Here is a 26,012-nt window from a genome sequence, read left to right as displayed (position 1 = left end):
GATCGCCCAAGCATTGCCGCACAGCATCACCCGGGCATCGCCGCACAGCATCGCCCAAGCATCGCCGCACAGCATCGCCCGGGCATCGCCCAAGCATCGCCGCACAGCATCACCCGGGCATCGCCGCACAGCATCGCCCTGGCATCGCCCAAGCATCACCCGGGCATCACCGCACAGCATCGCCCAAGCATCGCCGCACAGCATCGCCCGGGCATCGCCCAAGCATCGCCGCACCGCATCACCCGGGCATCGCCGCACAGCATCGCCCAAGCATCGCCGCACAGCATCGCCCGGGCATTGCCGCACAGCATCGCCCGGGCATCGCCCAAGCATCGCCCAAGCATCGCCGCACAGCATCGCCCAAGCATCGCCGCACAGCATTGCCCGGGCATCGCCGCACAGCATCGCCCAAGCATCGCCGCACAGCATCGCCCAAGCATCGCCGCACAGCATCGCCTGGGCATTGCCGCACAGCATCGCTGCACAGCATCGCCAGCGCTCCTTCCCCCAGCCGGGACCGCGCAACCGAAGCGAGCACGGGAGGGATAATTACCTCTAAGCGTACTTAATACTACAGTGCATTATCTCTAGCTATGGAGAAAAATGCTATCCGGCGGTATTTCCCCCAGAAGCCTCGTCGAGCTGCTCTCTGAAAGCTCTCAGGAGTCCCGTGAAACGGTAATAGAAAGGCACGGGCAGCCCAGGAAGACGTCGGGTTGGTTTCGGTAAGGAAGCGCGCCAGCAGCTCGCGGCCGGGCACCGCTCCGATCGAGCCGTGGGCGAGGAGGCACCGGGAGGGGTGAAGAATCGCGTCTCCCGAACCCAAGCTGCCTGCCGCCGGAGCAGGGACATTGCGGACGGCTGTCGGTGGCAAGTGCCGCCCCCAAGACAGCCACCGGCGGAGAACCGCGGCTCGCGGTGCCGCGCTGAGCGCAAGGCGTACAGAACGCACGTTTCAACGTAATTTATGGCTCAGATCACCAAACCTGCGCGCTACCTTCCGCTTCCTCAAAATCCTTAATCTCCGACAGCGGAAAAAAAAATAGCGCAACGTACGTCCGCAACATCACTGACGTTTTTTAGGCGGGTACCGTTCTGAGGCAGAGAAAGTGAAGCAAAAGAAAGGAGATAAGACGAATGCGTAATTAACGGGACTAAATGTGAATTTGCCGAGAACGGAGAGAGACAGTGCGTGCCCGCGTGACAGCGCAGCTCCGGCGCGGTCCCCTCTCTGCCTCCTCCGGGCTCCCACGCATCCCCCTCGCCAACCCGAGCCACTGATGGGGTTTCTGGAATGCTCTTTAACAGAAAAATGACAAGTGCTCTGGCATTAAAAAAAAAAAAAAAAAAAATCACCGCGTACCTCCGTGTGCGTTTAAGAACAGAAGCAGAGATTTTTCTTGGGGGAAAAAAAATTGGTTAAAGCCCTGCAAAGAGAGGCGAGAGGAAGGCTGGGCTTCCCGAGCAGCCGCTGGGCGACGTTTTCCATCGGAGCCGGCGCGGGGGCATCCCACCGCCGCCTCCTCTCCCGGGCTCCTGCTCTTGTGCGCCGGATTTTTCTCCCTTTGTACCTCCGCTTATACCGCATGACTGTTTTGAATCTCTAAAATAATGTGACAAGTTAATGATGGCACAATTATCTAAATGTTTAACAGACATGTTATCTAAGTGAATCGGATTGAGATTCCATCCCGCTGACAATAAACATCAATGGGAGAGCAGAAAGTGATAGGCAAATTATCGCCAACCCTGCAATTTCAATGCTATTAAATTTGGAGGAATAACAGCCCTGAGGCCTGTAAACTCTGAATAAAATAGACCCTTGTGTTTGGCCAACTATTAAATCAAAACGCTACCAACATCCCGGAAAAAAAAAAAAAAAAAAAAAAGGAAAAAAAAAGGGCGGGGGGAGGGATTTATAGCTTTTCAATTTTCAGTTACACGTTGGTTTTATTAACTCTTTTCTGCTACTTGCGTCCCGGTCCGGCACCGGCAGCCGGGGCACGCGCGGGACACGGGCAGGGGAGGGCGAAGGCTCCTGCGCATCCTCCGCGGAGCAGCCGGGGGCACGCCGAGCCCACAAATCAAAGAGCCAACTACGTGCCGAAGAAAACACAACTCTATATTAGGCTCCGCGCACGCCCACCTGCAATTGGGTCAGGAGTAAACGGGTGCCGGCCCGGCAAGCGACAGCGGCCGCCCGGCGCGTACGCGCTCGCGCGCGCTAATTGCCTTGGCACACGGGAGGGAACTCGAGACGAGTCACCTCTGATATTTATAAAAGTCGGCGGCGAGCCCGAGCCCCGTTAGCAGGACCGCCGGCCACGCGAGCATCCCGAGCCCCGCTGGCGCTTGCTGGGGGTCCCTGGCCTGCCTTCTCCGCGCATTTTGGTTTTTCCTCTGCAATTTGGGAGAAGGGTAAGGAATTTTCCACGCTCTGCCTCCGGCGCGGCACCGAGCTCGCGCCGCTGGAAGATGAGCCAAAACAGTTGCTGCTTTTCCTATTGCCGCGGGACGGGGGCCAAGGACAGCGAACACCCGGAGAGGGCGTCTCAGTCCCGGATCGACCGGGCTGTACGCAGCACACAGCCAGCTCTGTGCTTACAAGCAGAAACTGGTTTTTTTTTTCTTTACTTATTATTATTTTTTCCCTCGCATCGGAAAGCAGGGCGCGGGTCTTCCGCCCTAAGAGACGGGCAGCGTTTGATGCGGCACACGTACGCCCGGCTGGCTTCGTATTTGGCGCTGTCATTTGGCGGGGCAGTGAGGGCAACGGGGAAAAAAAAAAAATAAATGAGATAAAGGGGGGGTCCTGGATCCTGCCCGTTCACCCGAGAAACAGCCCCGTGTGCTGAAAAGACACCCCGAGAACCCTTTATCTCGGCCACCCATTGCAGAAAAGCTCTCCAGCCGTAGGTCGCCCGGAGAAGCGGCGGCTGTTTGCGCACGGGTCCCACATCCTCCCCTAAACACCGCGTTTTTGAGCAAAGTGGGTACTTTTGGTCAGCCGCGTACACGCTGCTCAGTTTGTGATGCCATCCTTGAAGGCATCGCCCCCCGCGCGTCTCCCACATCGACCTCTTTTTCTGTCTGGAGGGGTGGAAAGTCTTCCGCCCACCAACCCGCTGCTATGGGTGAAAGGAAGACGCCCCCGAAATAATTCCGCTCTGGGAGATGCCGCTATTTGGGAACGGGGTTAATTATAGCGATGGCAGGGGAGGGGTGCTTTCCGTGCCAGGGCAGGGCTCTCCGCCTGCCACCCGAAGAGGAGAGGAAGCGATTCATTTCGGCCGCCGCGTCACCGCCGCTCGAGTCCCCGCAGGAGCGTCAAGGTCGGTAGCAAAACCCTGCAGCCGCTCCGCAGCCGCGGGATGGTTTTGGGTGCAGGCGTGGCTCCGCGGCCGCCCAGCAGCACCCGCTCCCGACGTTACGGAGCCGCGGGCACCGAGGGGAGCCAGGCTCCCGCCGACCGCCCCGGAACGCTCGGCAGGTCCGGGACACGTAAGGAAACCGGGAGGCAGCTGCTGTTTGCTCGGCCACCTTTAAGTCGCTGCTGGGCTGGGGTGGCTCGTCCCTGAGCGTGGTCAGCCCCTTGGCGTTGCTGGCTGCCCCATGGCAAGCTTCTCCCTCCCCCCTAACCTACAGCACACGCGGTTTTCAAAAAGGCCGTGATCTGTAAAGTCCGTCCTCCAGCCGCACGACCCTGGATAAGGGGGGCAATCGCTTTACAATTTACAAACCGGTGCTCGGCCAGCGCAGCTCCCGGATCGGCCGGCGGCCGAGCTATTCCCGCCCGGTGACACGGCACTTCGCATCGCCGGCCGGCGCCCAAACCCCTGGCGTGAAACCGGCCGGGCCCCCCGTGCCAGCCCGGCGCCCGCACGTCGCCGTGCCACCTCCCCGCGCAACCTCAGCCGTCGGTGGCGTTTGCCAGCGCTTCCAGCGCCGAAAGACGAGCCCGTGCTCGGTTAAACCGCTCCTAACACAGCGCGGGGAGGAGCGGGCGCGCTTCCCTGCTCCGGCCTGCTTTTGGGGGTCTGAAAGGCTCCACCCGGGACTGCCCGGCCGCGAATTCCCCCGTGCCGCGGAGCAAACCCTTCCCGTGCCCGGCGGCCTTTGCAAGATGCCTAAAGAGCTCCTCGTGCTCCCCGACGGCAGCCACGCCGGAGGGCTGGAAGCGCAACGGCAGAAGCGTGGCAGAAGCCAACTCCAGCGAGCCGTTTGGAAAGGGCCGGTGTTTTGCTCGCGGAGGGAACAAATCACCGCGCGTTTGCCGCGCCACCGTTTCCCACGTGCGTACGGTAACGCTGAGCGATAAATGCAACCGCTGCCTCGCACCCATGTTTTAGGGGACAGGGAGCTGGGGCTACCGCGCTCCTGCAAAGCACAGGCTCCAAGATGCGGAATTCACTGCCCAAGCTGCAGAGCCAGGGAAGGCTCGGCCCCAGCCACCGCTCCGGTCAGGGTTTTAAACACTTATGAGCCCAGGGGAAAGAGGTTTTCTGTGCCCAGCTGGGTCCAGCCCTCTGCAAAAGCCCCGTCCCCGCGTCCCAGGTCCCCGAGCATCCTTTCCTAAAAGCGGCTGCACGCCCACTGTGCAGTCCAACCACCCAGCAGACGCTCGCACCCGTGCACGCACCTCGCGGCAGCGCAAGGAAACCTTCCCAGAGCTCCGGATGCGACGCGATTATCCCTAATACACACTTTGGAAAAGGGGAACGCAACTATCGGCGTAGGCTGGGATTTGCAAATGACTCGTAAATGATCGCTCTCGGGCTCCCGAGCAGCCAAACACTCCTGACAAGGGTATTTGTCCCTTGGGAAGCTGCTCTTAAACCCGAAATGGTGGCCAAGTGCCGTCATGCCGATCAAATTTTGGTGCACGTGGCCTGAGAAATGAAGGGTGACCAGCGAGCGCTGCGAGGGTGCCCGGTTTAACCGCGGAGGCAGGTCGTGCTCCTCCTTCCACCAACAGCACCGCTACGAGCTCAGCAAAAGCAGACCAGAATAAGTCAGCAGCAAACATCCGAACCCAAAAGCCGTTCGGGCTTGCAAACACCACACGCGGGTTTCGACACAAGTACCGAACCGCTCCCAGTTAAGAGCTCAGCAGAAAACGCGGCCGACTTACCTTATAGAATCATAGAATAGAATCGTTTAGGTTGGAAAAGCCCTTTAAGATCATCCAGTCCAACCATTAACCTACACTACCAAGTCCACACTAAACCAATCAAGGGCAGACCAGACTCAACCATGTCCCCAAGTGCCACCTCTGCCCGTTTTTTGAACCCCTCCAGGGATGGGGACTCCCCCACCTCTCTGGGCAGCCTGTTCCAATGCTTGACCACCCTTTCCGTAAAGAAATTTTTCCTAATTTCCAACCTAAGCCTCCCCTGGCGCAGCTTGAGCCCATTTCCTCTCGTCCTATCGCTAACTACTTGGGAGAAGAGACCAACACCCACCTCACTGCCCCCTCCTGTCAGGTAGTTGTAGAGAGCGATAAGAATCATAGAATCATCGAATCGTTTAGGTTGGAAAAGCCCTTTAAGATCATCCAGTCCAACCATTAACCTACACTACCAAGTCCACACTAAACCAATCAAGGGTAGACCAGACTCAACCATGTCCCCAAGTGCCACCTCTGCCCGTTTTTTGAACCCCTCCAGTGATGGGGACTCCCCCACCTCTCTGGGCAGCCTGTTCTAATGCTTGACCACCCTTTCCGTAAAGAAATTTTTCCTAATTTCCAACCTAAGCCTCCCCTGGCGCAGCTTGAGCCCATTTCCTCTCGTCCTATCGCTAACTACGTGGGAGAAGAGCCCTGCACCCTCCTGTCAGGTAGTTGTAGAGAGCGATAAGAATCATAGAATCATAGAATCGTTGAGGTTGGAAAAGACCTTTAAGATCATCCAGTCCAACCATTAACCTACACTACCAAGTCTACTCTAAGCCAATCAAGGGCAGACCAGACTCAACCATGTCCCCAAGTGCCACCTCTGCCCGTTTTTTGAACACTTGCAGGGATGGGGACTCCCCCACCTCTCTGGGCAGCCTGTTCCAATTCTTGACCACCCTTTCCATAAAGAAATTTTTCCCAATATCCAACCTAAGCCTCCCCGGTGCAGCTTGAGCCCATTTCCTCTCATCCTATCGCTAACTACGTGGGAGAAGAGCCCAACACCCCCCTCCCTGCCCCCTCCTGTCAGGGAGTTGTAGAGAGCGATGAGGTCTCCCCTCAGCCTCCTCTTCTCCAGGCTGAACACCCCCAGCTCCCTCAGCCGCTCCCCACCAGCCCTGTGCTCCAGACCCTGCCCCAGCATCGAATTAAAGTCAAGAAACGGACCCGGGCAGGTCAGAAGCGGGAACGGCGAAGGGCGAGGCTCTCCGTTGGGCAAAGGGTTACAAAGGCAGCCTAAATATTAAACTCGCGCCTAGGCGAAGGGGGAAAGGAGGGCCACGTACCGGTGTGCGTCTGCCTGTGCGTCTCCAGGGCGTCTTCCTTCGAGAACTGGGCGCCGCACTGATCGCAGACCAGGGCCTTGGCGCCCGCTGGGGAGAGAAAGGGGAGAGGAGGGTTATTGGAGGGACGCCCGCCCAAACCTGCGCGGGGGACGTCGCTGCGGCCACCGGGATCGTGCAAACCGCAGGGTGTGCGCAGCAGCGCGGGGGGTTCGGGTTTTGTATCCCCCGCGCAGCCACGGAACGCAGCCGCCTTGCTTAACCCCGTGGTCCCGTTCCTTGCACGTAACAGCACCGCGCACGATGAAGCGTTGCTTGCCAGGAAAAAATTAAATATTTTTTTTTTTAAAAAAGAAACCATTCAACATCAATGCGTCTCATTAGCGTCGTAACCGATCCAATTGTAATTGGTTTCCCGCCCCGTCCCACCGCAGCCGCCGTTGCCAGTACCCGAGGACGCGTCCGGTGGGAGACGCAGCCGAAAAAGCGCGATCGGGCGAGGAGCTCAGCGGCGCCTTCGACTATCACAGAGAGGCGCGGTACTGGGAGGAGTTCTTAGAAAATCGCCATCAACACGTGCCGCTAGCTTGGGCGAGGAAAAAACCCGAATGCCCAGCGGCCGATAAGTAACTTCCAGATAAAACCAGATTAACGACACACGCCACGTCCGAAGCATCGCTGCCGGGACAGAGCTGCGGAGCCATTTTTTAGGTTTCCAGGTTTGATTCATCAGCTGCGAGGGGCTGAGTGTGCCAGAGCAGCCTTCCAGGCGGGGGGCACGGCTCCGCGGGGGGCCGTGCCGCCCGTTTCCAGGGGTCCGGACAGCGTCCCCCATCCCCTTCCCGGCCCCCCCGCCCCACCGCCGGGGTGGGATCCGGAGAGAGGTGCGCAGAGAAGGCGACGGGGAGAGAGGGCGGCATCACGAGACGCATTAAAAAGAGAATTCCTTCGCCTTTAAATTGTCTCGGTAACGGCTGGCTCGCAGGCAGAAATATTTGGCAGCGGCGAAATTAAAAGTGATAAATTTTCTCGCCAAGCGTTGATCGATAATAGAGGTCTCATCTGTTAATCAATACGACAGTCTGCCTGTTTACTGTGCATATGTTGTTCGCCGCCGCCCTCGCCGCGATGTCAAGTTTGCATTCAAAACAACCCGAGTGTGCACGGGCCACATGGCCGCTCGCAAAGGGATAAATAAAAAAAATTAAAATAATAAAAAAAAAAAAAAAAAAAAAGGGCTTTGGGGTGACGCGAGGAGGGCGGCGGGGCGGCTCCCTGGGCGCGGAGCGTGGCGCGGGCGCCGCCGGCGCTCCCTTCGCCCACGGCAGGGAGAGGAGCGCGGCGCAGGGGGTGCCGAGACCGCCCGTGGCGGGGGGACGCTGCCGGAGCGGCGAGGGGAGGGCGACGGGGAGGGCAGCAGCCGCGGGCTGCCCTCCGGCCGGCGTGGGCGATGCGCAGCCGGCAGTTGCCAAGGCGATGGCTCTCCATCGCCGCTCGACGCTCTCCCAAGCCGCGCCGCCGCCGAGCGCGATCCACGGGGACGCAGCAACAGGTCCACGCCGGGGGGACGCCGCGCTCGGCGAGGGGGTGCTGACCGCATCCGCGGGGCGGGAAGCCGCGGGGTCACGCCAAGCGCGGGGTCACGCCAAGTGCAGGGTCACGCCAAGCGTGGGGCTCGCTCTTCCTTTCCCCGCTTCTGCGCGGGGACGCCCGCCGGTGCCCCGTGCCCCCCGAAAGCCGAGCGTGGGCACGGCCGGAGGGGCAGCGGGACCCCCAGAGCAGCCCTGCGGAGGCACGGCGAGGAAGGGCAAAGGCGGCCAGCATCTGGCCGGGGAGGGGGGGGGGGCAGAAAAAAATTCCTGGCGAGGCGAAAATAAACAGGGCGAACGCCGGGAGGAGCCGGGCGCGCTCGCTTACATAAGGAAGCACAGCGTGTACCAAAACAGCGGACCCAAAAAAAGCCGGAGCTGTCAGAACAATGAGTACAGACGCGGGGCATTTTACAGCAGGCGCTGCCGTACAGTTTTATTTACAGTACCTCTTATCAGCGCGGGAACAGCACGCCGCCTGCCAATTTCCAAAGGCCAGGACTGCGTGTTCTTTCCCTCAAGTAGATGTGTACTCCAGGCGGGGGAATTTTTTTTTTTCCTCTTTTTTTTTTTTTTTTTCTCATCAGCAAAACAAAAACTGATACAGAGCCAGGATTCCTGTAATGTACACACGCTCGCGGAGAGGAGGAGGACGAGGAGGAGGAGGAGGAGGAGGAGGGAGGGTGGCGATTGAATATGTAAATAGTTCAAGGTTAATTTTACTATGTGAGTCACCGGGAAAAATGTCATCCAACATCTGAGCTTATTATAACAGGGCTCAGGAAAAAAAAAAAAAAAACACCACCACCGCCACGGCTCGATGTTTGTTATTAAAGGGAGCAGGACATATTTGAAAGCAGCACATCCAGAGCCTGTGTCAGGGCTTGCTTCGCGCCCTCTCGCTTCCCCTCCGCGCTTTCGACGACACCCACAGAAACCATTAGCCTCTCCAAAGGCGCAACACAAGTTTGGGGAGGGTATTTTTAGCCAGCGCCTCGTATCGCCTACAGTACATAGATATCTCCGGATGATCTTCCCGACGGGACGGGACTCCGCGTGCTGCCAAGTATCAGCCGCGTTTCGGCACAAGCCTCGCGGTTGGCACCAACCTCCTCGCCGCACATTTATATCCGTGCGAGCAAATTTATAGCCCCTGCCTAATAAAGCTCCCCGCAGCAAGAGGCTGGTGCAAACGCACGAGGAGCCGCCCGTTTTTCCATCCAGCGCTACCCGCACCGTAATCGCCGCCCCAGCGTCCCCCCCCTCGGCACAGTCAGCGCTGCCCGGGGACCGCGGTGCCCCCGAAGCAAAGCGATAAGGAGGGGCAGGCGTCAGCTTATTTCAGTTCCAAAATGCAAGGGCACAGCCCCATGCTGGCCCGGGCGGGCAGCGTTGTTGGGGTTTAAAGCAGCTCTCAAAAATGGGATGGCTCGAAAGGGTCTCAGCGAGCATCCCTGTGAGCAAGCATCCCCGTGAGCGAGCATCCCCTCGAGCGAGCATCCCTGTGAGCGAGCATCCCCTCGAGCGAGCATCCCCTCGAGCGAGGATCCCCGTGAGCGAGCATCCCCGTGAGCGAGCATCCCCACGAGCATCCCCGTGAGCGAGCATCCCCGTGAGCGAGGATCCCCACGAGCATCCCCGTGAGCGAGCATCCCCGTGAGCGAGCATCCCCACAAGCGAGCATCCCCACAAGCGAGCATCCCCACAAGCGAGCATCCCTGTGAGCAAGCATCCCCACAAGCGAGCATCCCCTCAAGCGAGCATCCCTGTGAGCAAGCATCCCCACAAGCGAGTGTCCCCTCAAGCGAGCGTCCCCACGAGCGAGCGTCCCCTCGAGCGAGCGTCCCCGTGAGCAAGCAACCCTGTGAGCAAGGATCCCCACGAGCAAGCATCCCCGTGAGTGAGCATCCCCGTGAGCGAGCATCCCCGTGAGCGAGCATCCCCGTGAGCGAGCATCCCCAACAAGCAAGCATCCCCACAAGCGAGCATCCCCACAAGCGAGCATCCCCAACAAGCGAGCATCCCCAACAAGCAAGCATCCCCACAAGCGAGCATCCCCAACAAGCGAGCATCCCCAACAAGCGAGCATCCCCACAAGCGAGCATCCCCACAAGCGAGCATCCCTGTGAGCAAGCATCCCCACAAGCGAGCATCCCGAGCGAGCGTCCCCTCGAGCGAGCATCCCCACAAGCGAGCATCCCTGTGAGCGAGCATCCCTGTGAGCGAGCATCCCTGTGAGCGAGCATCCCCACAAGCGAGTGTCCCCACGAGCGAGCGTCCCCTTGAGCGAGCGTCCCCTCGAGCGAGCGTCCCCACGAGCGAGCATCTCCTCAAGCGAGCATCTCCTCAAGCGAGCATCTCCTCGAGCGAGCATCCCTGCGAGCGAGCATCCCCTCAAGCAGGCGTCCCCTCGAGCCAGCGTCCCCTCGAGCCAGCGTCCCCTCGAGCACAGCTCAGGCGGGCGCGGGCAGGGGCTGCCGGCTCCCTCCCCGCAAGCCAGGCTTAGCTGGGTGGGTCTCAACAGAGCGCTCGTCTCGTTTTAGCCGCTGTCGTCCCAACCGCACCTCCCGACGCCCGTTCGCTTCGATCACTTTATTGGGGACGAGAAACAGGCTCTCCACTTTTAGCGCTTTGGATGGTAGGAAGCAGTAAAACGTCCCAAGCCGGCTAGGAGCGGCGCGCTCCTTTGCCCGGCGGGGCTGCAGCCCCTCGACGCCTCCGGTTCCCCACCCCTCTCCCCGCCGAGGAGCGCAGCGGAGGGGGCAGGCGCGGCGAACGCCGCCTTCCCCTTCCCGAACCGTCTCGCCATTTGCTAACCCGCCGCTTCCCCGCGCCCCCAGCCCCGGCTGCGAGATAAACCGTCGAGGGGCCGGGGGCCGCGGGCAAGAGGCGCTCCCAAAAGACAAACCGCAGCCCAGGAAAAAAATAAGGGAAAAGGAGAAAGAGGAGCCGCGAGCATCCTCCGGAGAAGGATGGGAAATGGGCGATTCCGCGCGGGGAGCGGGGCGGTGGGGGAGGACGGGCTGGCGGCAGCAACGCCCCGGCCCTTCCCCACCGCAGGTTTCGGCACGACGGCCCCGCCGGTTCGATGCGACGTCTCTTCCCCTCCCTCCCCCAGCACGGGGGATTAATAAAAATTTGGGATTCTCTATTATTAACAGGCTGTAATTGGCAAGAAGGTGGAGAAAGGGCGGGGGGGGGGGGGGGAAATATGGATTAAAAAAAAATCGCCAACTAAATTTATGCACTGTCGTCGCTTTACTACCTAATTAATTCAGTAATTTCAAAAACAATTTTATTTATGTTCCATTTACCACATCAAAAGTGCAAAGAAAAAAAAAGCACCAAACCACAGCGATGCTAAAATAATACCTCAAGGCATCTATTTTTAATCAGGGGAAAAAAAAAAAGAGGGGGGGGAAGAGAGCCGGCCCCGGTTTCTATACAATCTCTGTCGGGCAGACCACCAACTCGGGAGAGCGAAGCAGCCGAGCCCTCCGCGAGTGCCTTCCTGGCTGCCGAAAACAGAGCTTGTCAAAAAAAAACAAATCCATAATGGCCTGAGGCTCCTCTCCAATCTATTTTCTGCTCAGCTGGTTTTAAATGAAGTTATTATGAGTCATTAAAACACCCGCAAGCCTGTGGAAGTCAGCCAATTACAATTTTAAATTTAGCCTGTTCTCTACCCCATTCTCTTGTTTTCTTCTTTTGCCCACATCAAGCTGCTTTTTGATTTTTATTATTGCTGTTATGATTATTTCCCTTCTCCCCTGTTTCACCCGAGTGGAAGAGACAGTCGTGAAAATCTCCGCACTAAAAAAAAAAAATATATATATATATATCGGAGAAGCCCAAGAAGGGCCAAAAAAAGACAGCGCTGCAGAGCAGGCTTGGATTTAGGGAGGCAAATGGCTTTGCCTCCTTGTTTTCCCAAAGTGCCGTCAAAAGGCAATGACTGAATAGAAGGGAAAAAGCGAGGCGCCGGCTTCGGGAGGCAAGGAGGGACAGCTGAGCCGAGGGCGAACGCCGGCGGACAGGACGCGCCCAGCCTGCGCCCGCCGCGGCCGGCGAGCACCGCGAGCATCGCCCCGGCGAGCCCGGAGCGCGGGCGGCTCTCCTGGGACGGCAGCATCCCACGGGCCGCCCCGCAGAGGCTGGGAAAGCGCCCGGAATGATGGAGCCGGGGCGGGCGAGGCGCCGAGAGCCAGCGCCACCGCCGGCGCCCGACCCGTGCCACCGCCCGCCACGCTGCGCGGTGATGGGTTCGGCGCGGGGGGGCCTTTCTCATATTAAAAAAAATTCCCCAAATGCAGATTTTTTAGCTCAGGAGCGCAAAAAAAAAGGCAGTCCTTACATAATTTCCCCTTTTCCTCCGCCCTGCGAGCGCTGCTCTCTCCGGCAGCCTCCTCTCGGCGGGGAAAAAATGACAGACCCCATCCAAAGCCCCGGCAGCCCCGCGCGGCGAGCGAGCACGGCGCGTACTGCACAGGCCATAAAACTCCAAACAGCCTCCAGACACTCCTGCAATCGTCCTCCATCAAAACACTTTGTCTTGCATACAGAAATGCGGCGGGGTGCCGCGCGGAATACCAAATCAGCCCGTGACGGTGCGGGGAGGCGGCTCCTTGGCAACCGGGGGGGCTTCACAGCCGCGCCGCTCGACAGGAAACAAAATCTGTCAAGCCTGTTGGGCAAATGATAAACATTAGCGGTATTAAAAAAAAAAAAAAAACCAACAAAAAAAACCCAACACAAAAGCTGCGTAAATGGCTGGCGAGCGCGCGGGGAGGACTGGGGGGCTCTCGCCCCGCTCGCCCCCTCCCCGTCCCAGGAGAGCGGGGGTCTGCAGCACCGCGGCCTGGGGGGAACTTTGGGAAGTTTCCCCCACCCAGCAGAAAGCCGGGGGAAGCGGGAGGGCGGCGATGGCCGCGCACGTTTGGCGGCGGTAACGCAGCCGGGCGCGCGCCCGATGCGTTCAGTAGGGGCGCGGGGGGTCCCGGCGCCGCGCCCCGCACCCCAGCTTCAACGCACGGGGGGGGGCGGCCGAAGGAGGGGAGCGGGGAGAGGCGACGGCGGCGGGTGAAAAATAAATGTATTTCATCAGGTAAGGGCGGGGAAGAAAGCAGCTGGCTCCGACCCAGCGGCCGGGTCCAGGAACGCAGCCAAAACAGGAGCTAAAAAGCAAACCATATTCTTCTGGTCGGAGCTCAGGCTCTCGAGGCAGAGAGGATGGGGAGGGAGGGGGGCGGGGGGGGAGAGAGATGTATTTTTCATCAGCCAGTGTATAATTTATAAACAGCATTAAACAGTTTTTGTTTTCTTTCTTCCTCTCCCCCGTGCGCACGGCTTGGCCGGCAGTCAAGCCTGCATTAATTTCTGCTGTGGGTACAGTGTGTTCTTGGATGCACATCTGCGGATGATCATAAACGCGGGAACGCTGGCAGAACATCCAGACCTGCCGGCAGGCCGCTGACATCACCCGGGACCGAGCGCGGGACGCCGGCCAGCCGGGGCGGGGGGGCCGCCGCCTCCCTGGGGAGCCGCCGCCGGTACCGGCGCGGGGGCGAGGGGGCCACAGCCGCCACCACCGCCGCCGCCGCCCTGGCACGTCGCATCCCGGCGCCCGCGGGAGACGGGGCGACGCTGGGTGGCGGAGGGACAAGCCCCCTCCCCTAAAAACGGCTGCGGGGAGGCGAGGCTCCATCCCGAGCGGCTTCGCCACCGGGGACCCCCTGGGCACGCTGCATCCCGCTCCCGCTGCCGGGGACCCCCTGGGCACGCTGCATGCCGCTCGCCGAGCATCCCCCAGCGCAGCCCCGTCCCACCACCCGACAGCACTTGGCTCCTTTTCCCCCCCTCCTCGACCAACCCAGCGTATTTGGGTGGGGGGAAAGCCGCCGGCCAGCAAGGCAGGGGGCTGCGGGCACGCTGCCTGCACGCCGCCCACGAGCAGCCCCGCGCGCTGTCGGCGCTCGCCGCCGCTCATGGCGAAGGGCCGCGGCGTCCGTCTCCACGGCGGAGGTTCCTGCCACGTGGAGCGGCAAAGCGAGCCGGGGGGAAAGGCATGGATCTGCCTTCCTCCCTCTCCCGGGGAGGGAACCCTCACCGTGTGGTAACTGCCATGCCGGGACGCTGGCAAGCGCGCCCACTGAAAACCAGCCGTGGCAAGGGTGGCGGCGCAGCCGGCGGCGCCGGCACCGGCCTCCCCAGCTCAAACGGACGGCGCTTCCCGAGCGCATCACCGACGAGCCGGGCTTCCCACCTGGCTCTCCCCGGCAATTCATTTTCCTGCGGGAGGGGCAACCCTCGCTACCACCCTTGCAGGTGTTCGGGAGCGCGTCGGCAGTGCGGAGCCGGCGGCGCCAGGCAGCACGTAGGGAAAGGCTTTGCGCGGCATTAAGGGCTTTGCATTTACGCTTTATATTGCGGCGTAAACATTCAGCCGAGCGTTCACCTTGCACATGGCAAGGCTGCCGCGATAACACCGCCGAGCACCCGCGGTGTCAGGGGCTGCCGCAGCCCCCCCGCCACAGGCCGGTCCCCAATTTGCTCCTTAATTTAAGCACGCCTTTGCCATCGGGTATCTCCCGTAAATGCTCGGTGAGGGAACTTTGGGATGCCAGCCTCCGTTAAACCCAGCGGTTGCTGCCGGCAGCATCGGGGGTTGCTGCAGGGGGGTGATGCCGGGGGGGCACAAGCCGTCCCACCGCGACGCTCTCCCACGGAGCAGATTCCCAATTAAACGCATCGTCCATCGGCGCGGAGGCAAACCGCCCTTGGAGCGCTGAAAACAAGCCCTTGCACCGCCGCCCCGGCACAACCTCGCTTCATCCCGGGCTGGCGGGGGGGGGGGAGGCGAGGGGAGAGGTGCAAAGGTCTCCTGCTTTAATAAATAACAGCGCTGGAATTCGTGGCGGCTGTTTGCGAGCACAGGGCAGAGTGCTCCCCGCCCCCCCCCCAACCCTCGCCGGATTTAAAAAAAAAAAAAAAAAAAAAAAATTAATCCTCTGCGATGACAAGCTTGGCTCGGCGTTCACTGTACATACTGTACCCACAAAGCTGGCCGCCCGCCAGGGATGGGCCGCGAGCCAAAGCGACCATAACAAACACGAGCTGCGCGCGCCAGCACCGGAGGCGGGGGACCAGCATCCCGCACCCCAGTGCTGGCAGGGGACCGGCAACCTGCACCCCAGTGCCGGGGGGACCGGCATCCTGGGGACCAGCATCCCGCACCCCAGTGCTGGCAGGGGACTGGCAACCTGCACCCCAGTGCCAGGGGGACCGGCATCCTGGGGACCAGCATCCCGCACACCAGCGCCGGCAGGGGACCAGCATCCTGCACCCCAGCGCTTTGGGGGGACCGGCAACCTGCACCCCAGTGCCAGGGGGACCGGCATCCTGGGGACCAGCATCCCGCACCCCAGTGCTGGCAGGGGACCGGCAACCTGCACCCCAGTGCCAGGGGGACCGGCATCCTGGGGACCAGCATCCTGCACCCCAGTGCTGGCAGGGGACCGGCAACCTGCACCCCAGTGCTGGGGGGACCGGCATCCTGGGGACCAGCATCCCGCACCCCAGTGCTGGCAGGGGACCGGCAACCTGCACCCCAGTGCCGGGGGGACCGGCATCCTGGGGACCAGCATCCCGCACCCCAGTGCTGGCAGGGGACCGGCAACCTGCACCCCAGTGCCAGGGGGACCGGCATCCTGGGGACCAGCATCCCGCACACCAGCGCCGGCAGGGGACCAGCATCCTGCACCCCAGCGCTTTGGGGGGACCGGCAACCTGCACCCCAGTGCTGGGGGGACCGGCATCCTGGGGACCAGCATCCTGCACCCCAGTGCTGGGGGGACCAGCATCCTGCACCCCAGTGCCAGCGGGGGACCGGCAACCTGCACCCCAGTGCCGGGGGGATTGGCATCCTGGGGACCAGCATCCCACATCCCAGTGCCAGGGGGACCGGCATCCCAGGGACCAGCATCCCACACCCCAGCGCTTTGAGGGGACCGGCATCCCGGGGACCAGCATCCCACACCCCAGCGCTTTGGGGGGACTGGAAACCTGCACCCCAGTGGCAAGGGGACCGGTATCCCGGGGACCGGCATCCCGCACCCCAGCGCCGGCAGGGGACCGGCAACCTGCACCCCAGCGCCGGGGGGACCAGCATCCCGGGGACCAGCATCCCGGGAACCAGCATCCCACACCCCAGCGCTTTGGGGGGACTGGCAACCTGCACCCCAGTGCCAAGGGGACCAGTATCCTGGGGACCAGCATCCCGCACCCCAGTGCTTTGGGGGGACCAGCAACGTGCACCCCAGTGCCGGGGGGACCGGCATCCCGGGGACCAGATTCCCGCACCCCCGCGCTCTGGGGGGACGCCAGCATCCCGGGGACCAGCCCCAGCAACCTGCCACTGCCTGCGGGCCTCCTGGGGAGCCGGTGCCCGTCCCAAAAAGCGGCGAGGTGGGGGTGGGGTCAGAGCTAGCTGCAACGCCCCGAAAAGCAGAACCTGCCGCCTGGTCCCTGACCCGTGCCCCTCAGCATGGACAAGGGGCAGAAAGGGAAAAAGAAATATGAATGTACGAGGGGGGGAAAAAAAAAAAAAAAAGATAAAAAAATACAAAATCTAACATAGCTTCCTTGCAAAGCTACCCACAAACACGGCTTTGGCTGCGGTACCTGCTGCCCCAAGTGATTTGCCCTCAAACAAGTGGGACAAGGACTCCCACCTGCGTTCGAGCAAAGCAGTCCAGTTACCGCCTGCATTTTATTTGTTTTTTTTAACATTAAACCGCCAGCTGTATAAGGGGCTGCACGCCCAACAGGAACATCAGCCTACATTGACTTGCAGAGCACAAGTCTTCCCACCAGCGCGGCGTTCCAGCCCTTCCCTAGCTATTTAATTAAAGGGCCTGCAACATGTGAACCTGCTAGTTAGATTCATTAGGCAGAGGACGCCTAATTCCGCAGCAGTTTTGCTAATGAAACTGCGGCGGGCGCCCGTAGGCGAGGAACGGGGTGCCGGGACGCGCGCAGGAGCCGAAGCGAAGGCGACGCGCGTACGGAGAGTTTGTTATTCCGAGCTGCTTAGCCCGGAACATATTTCCCCAATTAAAGAACTGAAAACAAACTCCAAAAAAGAAAATTCAAATAAATCAGATCACTGGGGAATGGAGAACAAGTTTGCAATGCGCTGCCCCGGGAAGGGTACGGGCAGCTCCGCAGGCGTCTCCTCCAGGCGCAACGCGCGAGCCAGGCGGCCGCAGCAGCTCTGGGTGGGCACGGAGAGCATCCCCCCGGTCCTGCCCCGAGCGTCCCCCCCCGTCCTGCCCCGAGCGTCCCCCTCCAACCCACCTGAGTGAGCCAGTAAGTGCATTCGCAGCCGCAAGCTGTCCAGGAACCGCTTCCCGCACAGCTCGCATCCGTAAGTCTTCATCCCGCTGTGCAGCTTCCTGGGGGAGAACAGAGAGGGGTTAGTCCGGCGCGCGGGGGAAAGGTTATCCAAAACAACGCCGGGAAACTTCCCGATGTTGCACGCAACCTATGCATCGCCCGAAATTGGTTCAGGTCTGAGAAGCCCTATAGGAAGGGCGCAAACGGGGCATCCCGCGTGATGCCCTGGGAGTGATGAGATTACCTTCTCCCGTTCAACGTTTGTTATCGTTACGAAAGTTGGATTATTTTAATAACCAAATAAATCCAAACTCTAGAGTTAATGCAAAGTACGTGTTGGCAAACCTCTTCCCTATGCAGCGAGCGCTTTTGAAAAGGGTACTGTACTCCAGAAAAAAATAAAATTTAAGAGGTTGTTTGTACGCCTTTCTGACCGAATCCCAATTTCCAAATTCAGCATGACACCAATCACAAGCAAAAAAACCTTAACCACCAGCTAGCAAACAGGAAACATGCCACTCACCGTTTCCTGGCACCACGAGGCGCGAGCTAAGCTACGCCCGGGCGGCGTTGCGCAACGCCCCGGCCGCGGCGGCAGAGCCGCATCCCCTACCCCGCCGCGTCGTGCCGAGCATCCCGGGGCGCAGGGGCGAGGCTCGGGCACCGCTCATGGCATCTCCCCCCGCTTTGCCATCGCGGGCAGCGGGTGCCGGGCTCGGCCGCGACGGGCGAACCCACGCTATCTCCCTCCCTCCGCCGCGGCGGTGCTGACACTCCGTCTTTGGGCAACAAACGACCCGCAGCGGACCGCAGCTCCCTATCAAACGAAAAAAACCTTTAACAGCGTTTGCACAGGCCTGGGCAGGAGCATCCTCCGAGCCTACGGCGACCGACCGACCGACCGACCTCCGCCTCGCTCCCTGAGCTTTTTGGGGCTCGTTGCCACCCGGGGCAACCCCTCCCAAACCCGCGCCCCCCGCTCAGGGCCAGCCGTTCCCAGCCCCACGCCACGCCGCCGCGGAGCATCCCGAGGCTCGCCCCCGCCCAGCAGCCACCGCCGCTCCGGGCGCGCGGAGGGACGGCGCGCGGCACCCCGAAACGCCTGCAACGGGTGCTGCTGGGCTTTATTTCACCGCGCCAGCTGGTGACAAATGGACGCTTTTGCAAAGCGACCCCGGCTCCCCGCTCGACGGCGGCGTTGACAAAGAGCCCCCGAGCCGCAAACACTTCCAGCCAAGCATGCTGGCTGCCGCCCGCGGGCCACACCTCGGTTAATGCGAACCGTTCGTACCGACGGCCGGGCAGGGCTCGCGACAGGAGCACGTGCAAAGTTTCAAAATCGGATGCTGTAAACAGAGAAGTATTTGTACGTGTTTGAGGAGCAACGCAGCAAATCGCTGCGTGCCGACCTCTGATCGCATCCACCATTTATCATCACTGCAACAAGACCGGGGGATTTTTATTGCCTTGTTGCCAAAGACAAAACAGAAACGGTCTTGTCCGGGGCTGGACGCCGAACCCTCCTCCCTCTGCCGCTCCCGCGGGAGGGCTCGGCCCCGGCCGTGCGGGGACCGCTCGCCTTCTGCGCACGGGCTCGGGCGGAGGGGGATTCGGCTCCGCGCAAGCTCCGTTTCCCACCCCCGCTTTTAAGTTTTACTGGCGCGAAGCTGTCGCTGCGCCAAGCCCTAGCTGGAGCATCCCTCGCAGCCCCAAAGCTTCGTTCTCCTGCCCCACGGCGCACAGCGTCCAATTCCCTCGCGAGCGTGCGAAGCAGCCGGCCCCGCGTCCCGCCCCGTATCCCGCTTTGCAGGGATGCTGCACGGCAAGGCTGGAAGCGCCGGACGGCGGGAGGAGACCCCGCGACGGTCGGCAGCGAGCAAACGCCGCGGAGCGGAGAGGGAGCAGGGAGGAAAAGAGCAGGAGTTGGTTTCAACTCTCAACTTTGCTGTATAATGTAATTATTAATCAGGCTCGTCCTGAATTCACTGTGTCATAGCGGAGGATTAGGAGTCACGCACGAATTCAGGCCAAGAAGGTTTACAATCCAAAGGATTTATCCGCCTTGCAAAAATAAATAAAACACCAGCCTCCTGACGGACTTCTGCTGCCAAGAAGTCAGCTAAATAACTGACAATCTTCTCATTTTGCATTTTTAATTAGGGACGTGCCTGTCACACTTCCCCGGCTCGGGCTGGGCTTGCTTCTGCCCTGAAACCACTCTGTTAGGAAGAGCGCAGCACCCTCCGTGCCACCGGCGCAGCGCTCGCCTCTTCGAGGCTGGAACGCTTCCTCGGTGAATTAAAGTGCGAGCCGTTAATTGATTCGGGTAAAACCTGGAATTTCGTTTTTTTTAAAGCGAGCCTCGAGACAGAGAGCAGAAACAAACCCCGCACGGGTCCCCAAAGCCAGAGCGACCCGGGTGAAATCGGGACTGCCTTCCCGGCTGCGGCAATCCATTCTCGCCCCTGTAACGGCGAGACGGACGACGGCACGCGATGCCGAGCACCGTCCGAGATGAGGGCGTGCGGACGAGACCTCCCCTCCCACCCTCCCCGGCAAGGAGAGGGGAAAACACGGGAGCAAGGAGCCCGCCGATCCCAGCGCTCCCTGGAAATCCGCACCTCCACCCAACTCGGGCGCTGCGACTTCCCCTAGTCCCGTAACCTGTTTTAACGCGCCGCGGCGCTCACCGCGTAATTTATTTGCAATATCTCTATCAACGAATTTCAGCGGCGACAAAAGTTTCCATTCGGCGCCTGCTTATAGGACGATCTTATCGCTCGCCATCTTGCACGGTCCCTTTCAACAAGGTCTTAAAGCGCTTTATCTGCTCGGTTTCCCGGTAGCAAAATATGATTGAAATGTTCTATTTCTGCTCACCGGATTAAGGAGACGTTGCAAAACGGCACAAAAACCTGGCAGATGTAAGCAAGGTATTACGGCTGCTCAGGCTGTTAAGATCTGAGGGGAGAGATCAATACGTGCTTCTGAAGTTGCACCTCTAGAAAGGGGGCGGGGGGGAAGTTGAGGACGTTCAAATGCATCGCTCCTCGGCGATGCTGCCCAAACCCGAGCGCAGAAAGATAAACCGTGCTACGGTATTGCAATCTGATGCTGAAATTACGCCCCACGGACTCCCTTTCTCCTGCAAGGTCCCTACAAGCAGCTCAGCCAAGAAGATACTTGTGGGATGCAGGAGCAGCAGCAATCGGGAAAAGCGCCTTTTTTTTTTTTTTTTTAAAAGACTGTTTTCCTCCGTCATTCCTGCTCGATGCCACGCTGGAGGCACACAGAAACACGAAGCCGGCCAAAGCCTCCGGGTCGCGAGATAGCGCCGGAGGATGCTCCAGCGCGGGGGTTTGCCAGGGCGGCGAGGCGTCCCGGGGCCGGGACCGACGTTCCCGAGCGAGCCCCGGCGCGGAGGTTTGGCGAAGGGCTCTCCAGGCGGGATACGCACCGAGCGCGGGGCGATACCCCCTCCCCACCTAGCGCCGGCAAACAAAAGCCGGGCGGGAGGCTGGCCCCTCGCAAGCTGCCGGTAATTAAAAAGGCCTGTAAATGCCCCGCAAAAAGCACTTCAAAGGGACGGCGACTCCAGCGAGACCGCGCGGTGTAAAAATTATGAGCTTTCCCCACGGGGTGCTTTGTGTGAAAAGGCTGGGATCGGTGGCAAACGCCGCTGCCCGCTCCCGGAGGACGCGGGGGCTCGGCGGAGCATCCCCGGGGGCGCGGGTACCGGCGCGGCCCCGCTGCCCAAAGACCACCGCAAGCGGCCCACCGCCGCCGCAAGCACAGCCCTGCGCCGCCCGCTTCAGAGCCTGCCCAAAAACGCCTTCTGCTCTTTGTATTTACGGAGCTCTGGTCGCCCGGCCCCTCCCCACCGCCCCTTTTTGGGAAGCGGGGAGGAGACCCCCCCCTCCCCTCCGCGCTGAACAAGACGCGTGGCTTTTGGCTGTTTGATTACTTTTAAGTGTGTATTTTTCCCCTCAAACAGAGTGAATACAATGGTTAGGAAATTTGACAGAAAACTATTCCAAGCCATTTATTGCCTTAATGCGCACCTTTGTCCAACAGGCAGTTTTGACAGGAGCGATAAATTCCAAATTTATGTCAACAGAGCATATGTTGAACACCTCATTTCTGAGCTAAAGCGGCATGCTGCCCCATAAATCACCCTTCTGTTTGAAATGAAAGTAGATTACGGGCCCGTGTTATTGAGCAGTTAGAGGCATAGTCGTATAAATCAGAACTTTTAACTCCAGGCGATCCGTTCTGCAATTAACTAAAGGGCACTTTGTCATCTCTGGGCCGGGCGCAGCTTGGCAGGGCGACCGGCTACCGGGGAAAGGCAAAGAAAACCCCCTCTTGCCAAGGAAGGGCTCCGGCGCGGCGCGGCTTCGCGCGATACCTGTTGAAGCGGCGAACTCCAAGGCAAAGCCCGGAGCAGGGCGCTTCCCGGCTGGGAATATATGGCTCTGGGTGGGAATATACGGCTCCGGGTGGGAATATAGAGCTCTGCACCCCTGCCATAGAATCATTGAATCGTCTAGGTTGGAAAAGCCCTTTAAGATCATCCAGTCCAACCATTAACCTACACTACCAAGTCCACACTAAACCAATCAAGGGTAGACCAGACTCAACCATGTCCCCAAGTGCCACCTCTGCCCGTTTTTTGAACACTTCCAGGGATGGGGACTCCCCCACCTCTCCGGGCAGCCTCTTCCAATGCTTGACCACCCTTTCCGTAAAGAAATTTTTCCCAATATCCAACCTGAACCTCCCCTGGCGCAGCTTAAGCCCATGCAGCCTGGCCTTGGGAGATCAACGCCGACGGCCTTTGGAGGCTCGCGCGGCACTGCCCGTATCCCTCCTGATCCGTGTTTTGGCAGCCGGTTCAAACGCAGCGGGGGAATCGGGAGGCTGGCACGCGTAAGCGAAACCTCAGAGCCCTAACAAGTTAAAAGCGAGGCAAAGACGTGCATTCGCGCGGCGTTAAGAGCCTCGCGCCGACTTGAAAGCGAGAGGCAGGGAGCGAAATCTGTCCTCGCGCATCTCGCAGCGTTTCCCGCTTGCATCCCCCGACGCCCGTGCAACGGGTCGAGACCCCGCTCCTGCTGCGTCTCCCGGGGACGCGGAGCCAGGAGGATGCTGCGGGGGCTGCGGCGGGCGCAGGTTACCGCCCGCAGGAGCGGCACCGCTATAAAAAGGTTCAGACGCTAAGTATTTCCTTTCCTATAAAATATTCATTGCCGCGCGCGAGAGCCGGGGAGCAGAAACCTCAAGCGGTTCTAACTTTGTGCCGCAGCAATAACAGAGTTTTATAGGAGCCTTCTGATTTTATTCATAGCGGGCTGTAACTGCGGTGCCCCGTCGGAGGGGCGGCTGCCGGCCGGCACGTCCCCGCCACGGCGCAGGCACCGAACGCCGGGCGGGAGAACCGGGACCGGCGCGGCTTCGCGTCCCCAGTGCGAGCGGGTTTCATAATGCCCAAAAAGCCCTCCCCGCCGCCCGATCTCCACCTGGCGCCTCCCTCGCCCGGGTAAATCGATAACGAAAATCAGTTCGTCCCCTTGATCTATTTTATCAAGATCGAGGCGGCGGTGCCACGTCTCATTTGCAGCGGGCATCCCGCGGAAAGCCAAGGTCAGCGGGCGGCAAGCCGTCTGCAAAAACCACGTTATGCATCCTCCGATAAGAGTTTTCCATCTGCTGCGCGGCGGCGAAGGTGATTTTCCCCTCCCCGACACGGTTATTTACGAGGCTCGGCGACAGCGGACTGCTCGCACCGGCCGCAGGACGTGGTGCCGGGGAGCCTCGGCTCCTGCACGGCCACCGCTCTGCCCTCATCGCCCAGCCCGGCGGATTAAAATAGCAGGGAGAGCTATTAAGGGCACGGGAAGGGGGAAGGGAGCCCAGACCTTCCTTTCGGTTTAATAAATTAAGAAGGGGAAAAAAAAAGAACAACCCCAAAAAAACAAACCAAACCCTGCCCTCAAGCCACCACCGCTCCTAAAAAAAAAAAAAATTAAATAAATCTTACGGGAGCTGGAAATAAAGATTTTACTATTTCTGAAGTTAAAAAAAAAAAGGGAGGGGGGGAGGGGATAGCTATCAATAGAGAGCACTAGAACTCCCTGCCCGTACAATATTTATATTTACCACGAGCTAATTCATGAGCTTTACCAGATGCTGTGCCGTGACATCGTTTCACCAGGATGCCAACGCTTCCCCCTTTCCAAAAAAGCCGAGGAAAGGAGCCCTCCTGTTTTGCCTCACCTTACGTAAAAAACAAGCGCAAAACGCCAAACGCACGCCTTAAGTCGTTTTTTACACCCTGCCCGTAAACAAACGCCGATAAATGCTGCAGAAGGGCAGCAGTGCTCCGAATTTACCAGCTCCCACCGGCCGCTGCGAACGGCCCCCCGGAGCAGCACGGGTTTCCGGACCCGTGGGCTGGGAAAAGAGGAGCTGGTCACAGCAAATAGGGCAGCAGAGATTTTTTTTTTTTTTTTTTTTTTTAAATTTATTCCAATGCCCTGGGTTCAGCTCAGCGTTATTTGCTCAATATATTGCATGGGATTTCCCGGGACGGAGCCTTATCCCCACCAGCGCTCCCTTTGTGCATCCGCCCGCCCGAGCGAGGGGCTGCGCGGGGCATGCGCCGGATGGGATGGGCGCGGATGGGAAGCCGTCGGATTTATCTAGGACGGCAAAGCCGGCAACGGGAAAGACCTCCCGTCCGTCGCAGCCGGACCCCGCGGGCACGGACGCTGCCCCAGCTCCAGACCCGGGCGGATCTGCGTGCCTTGGCTTTCAGGAGGGTGTTTGGGATGCAGCCACGGCACGATGCTGCCTGTACCGAAGGTGCACCGAGCGACGGTACCGATGGCAGCAGCTGCTGCCGGCCCTGGGAACGCCCCTGCATCTCCGCCGCAGCCGCGCTGACACGCGAGACAGATGCCAAAAAAATTCCGAAATGTCAGACTTCCATCGGCGGGCTGGAGCGCGGGCAGCAAGGGGTTAACGCAGGGCGACGCACGCAGCCCCGCTTAGAATAACCGGCGCTAATTCGGCCGTCCAAAACCATCATCATCCCCATTCTTCGGGCATCTGGTGATGCTGACATGCTGAGCAGGAGGGGAAGAGCACCCGCCCTGACCGGCACGCCGAGCAAACACGACACGGGCGTCGGAGGCGTCAAGCAGCGCGCCGGGGGGAACGCCGCCTTAAAAATCATACCAAATTGTGACCAAAAAAAAGGAAAGAAAGCAAAGTGACCCGAGCGCCGAGTACATCTGCCGCAGCAGCGGAGTGACTATTCAGATGCTTTGATTCCTAATTCAGAAATAATAAGCGGTTCACGGATTCCAAGTTTAAAAATATATTTGTCATCTGGTTTCCTTAGCAGCACGTGTGCCGTCGGAGCACCGGCGCGGTCCACAAACGCCAAAGCGCCGGCCTCGGCCGCTCGTTCCCCCTAACCTTAAGGGATGGTTAGGACACGGGGAAAGCGTTGGGCAGGGCGCATCGGATGCTTTTCGGGGAGGTGCTGGGAGGGGTCCCGGGGTGGTCCGGGCAGCATCATCCTGGTGCCCCCCAGGGAAGAGTCTGCAGCTCCCGGGGCCCCGAGGAGACGGCGAAAGTCCCCAGCAAGCCAAAAGTGGGGAGATCGGGGATGCTAACGGGATGCTGGAGCAAAGAACAACTCGAATAAGGGAGAGAATTTTAGGGTCCGGGGATTTTTTTTTTAATTTCCAGGCTCTTGGGTCACCCGGCCGCAGGGAGGAGGCTGGACTCATGTCAAACAGGGTGGTACCCACGGGGCTGCCGCAGGGATGAGCCGGGATGAGCCCGGGAGCCACTTCCCTGCGCCGAGCCCATCAGCCTCGGCTGGGCAGCGGGGCGGGAGGGGACATCCCCGCGTCCCCCTCCGACGACCTTACGCCCAGCTTTGTGTCCCCAGCGAGTTTTGCACAGCGTCCTCTCCTGCCAGGAGCCCCAATCCCGTTTCTTCCCCCGCGCCTGCTCCTCGGAGGGTGCACAAACTTCCGCGCCCGCCGCCCCCCTCCCCGCCAGCTCCTTCGGGTCCCTGGTGCCGGATGAAATAAATCCGCGGCAGAAGCCGGGCTGCTGCGGCCCCTCGGGGAGACGCGTGCTGCCCGCCCCTCGCCTCGCCACGCAGACGACGCCGGTGCTGCTGGTGCCCCCTCCCCGGTGCGTCCCTGGTTTCGGCTCCCCTCCCTCCGCACCAGCCCGGCCGGGAACCGCAGCCAGGAACGGGCACCGATCACAGGCAAACGCCGCCTTTCCGGCGAGCGGCCCGCATCCCGAGGAGTTTTATAAGGTAATCAAATATGCAAGAGATTCAACAAACTAATTTCAAGCACACACCTGGGGTCCTCTGATAATCTCCGCTGTGCCTATACAGCGCAAGGATTAAAATTTCATAGAGTCATGATTTCATCAGGCGCTAAACTACAAAGGATTAATTAACAGCCAGGGAAGAGCTCATGGCTTGGAAATACAGTCTTAAGGAAAATATCTATCTCCGCTCTCCAGATGTCAGCACGC

General features: G+C 60.0%; 1 protein-coding gene across 2 annotated transcripts in view; it reads right to left on the bottom strand.

The window, feature by feature from the left end:
* ZBTB16 (zinc finger and BTB domain containing 16) overlaps positions 1–26,012 on the bottom strand; it is a 67,378-nt gene that overhangs the window by 16,936 nt on the left and 24,430 nt on the right. The window contains exons 2-3 of one of the 2 annotated variants that reach the window (XM_075723259.1): positions 17,403–17,500; positions 6,463–6,549 (exon numbers count right to left, since the gene is read on the bottom strand). In XM_075723259.1, coding sequence (XP_075579374.1) covers positions 6,463–6,549; positions 17,403–17,500 — 185 coding nt within the window. The remainder of the gene's footprint in view (positions 1–6,462; positions 6,550–17,402; positions 17,501–26,012) is intronic. The other variant, XM_075723260.1, reaches the window with a different exon arrangement.

This window comes from Pelecanus crispus, chromosome 19, assembly GCF_030463565.1.
Source record: "Pelecanus crispus isolate bPelCri1 chromosome 19, bPelCri1.pri, whole genome shotgun sequence".
Classification (NCBI taxonomy): Eukaryota; Metazoa; Chordata; class Aves; order Pelecaniformes; family Pelecanidae; genus Pelecanus; species Pelecanus crispus.
Note: the sequence above shows the minus strand (reverse complement) of the source record. Positions and strands in the feature narration are given on the sequence as shown.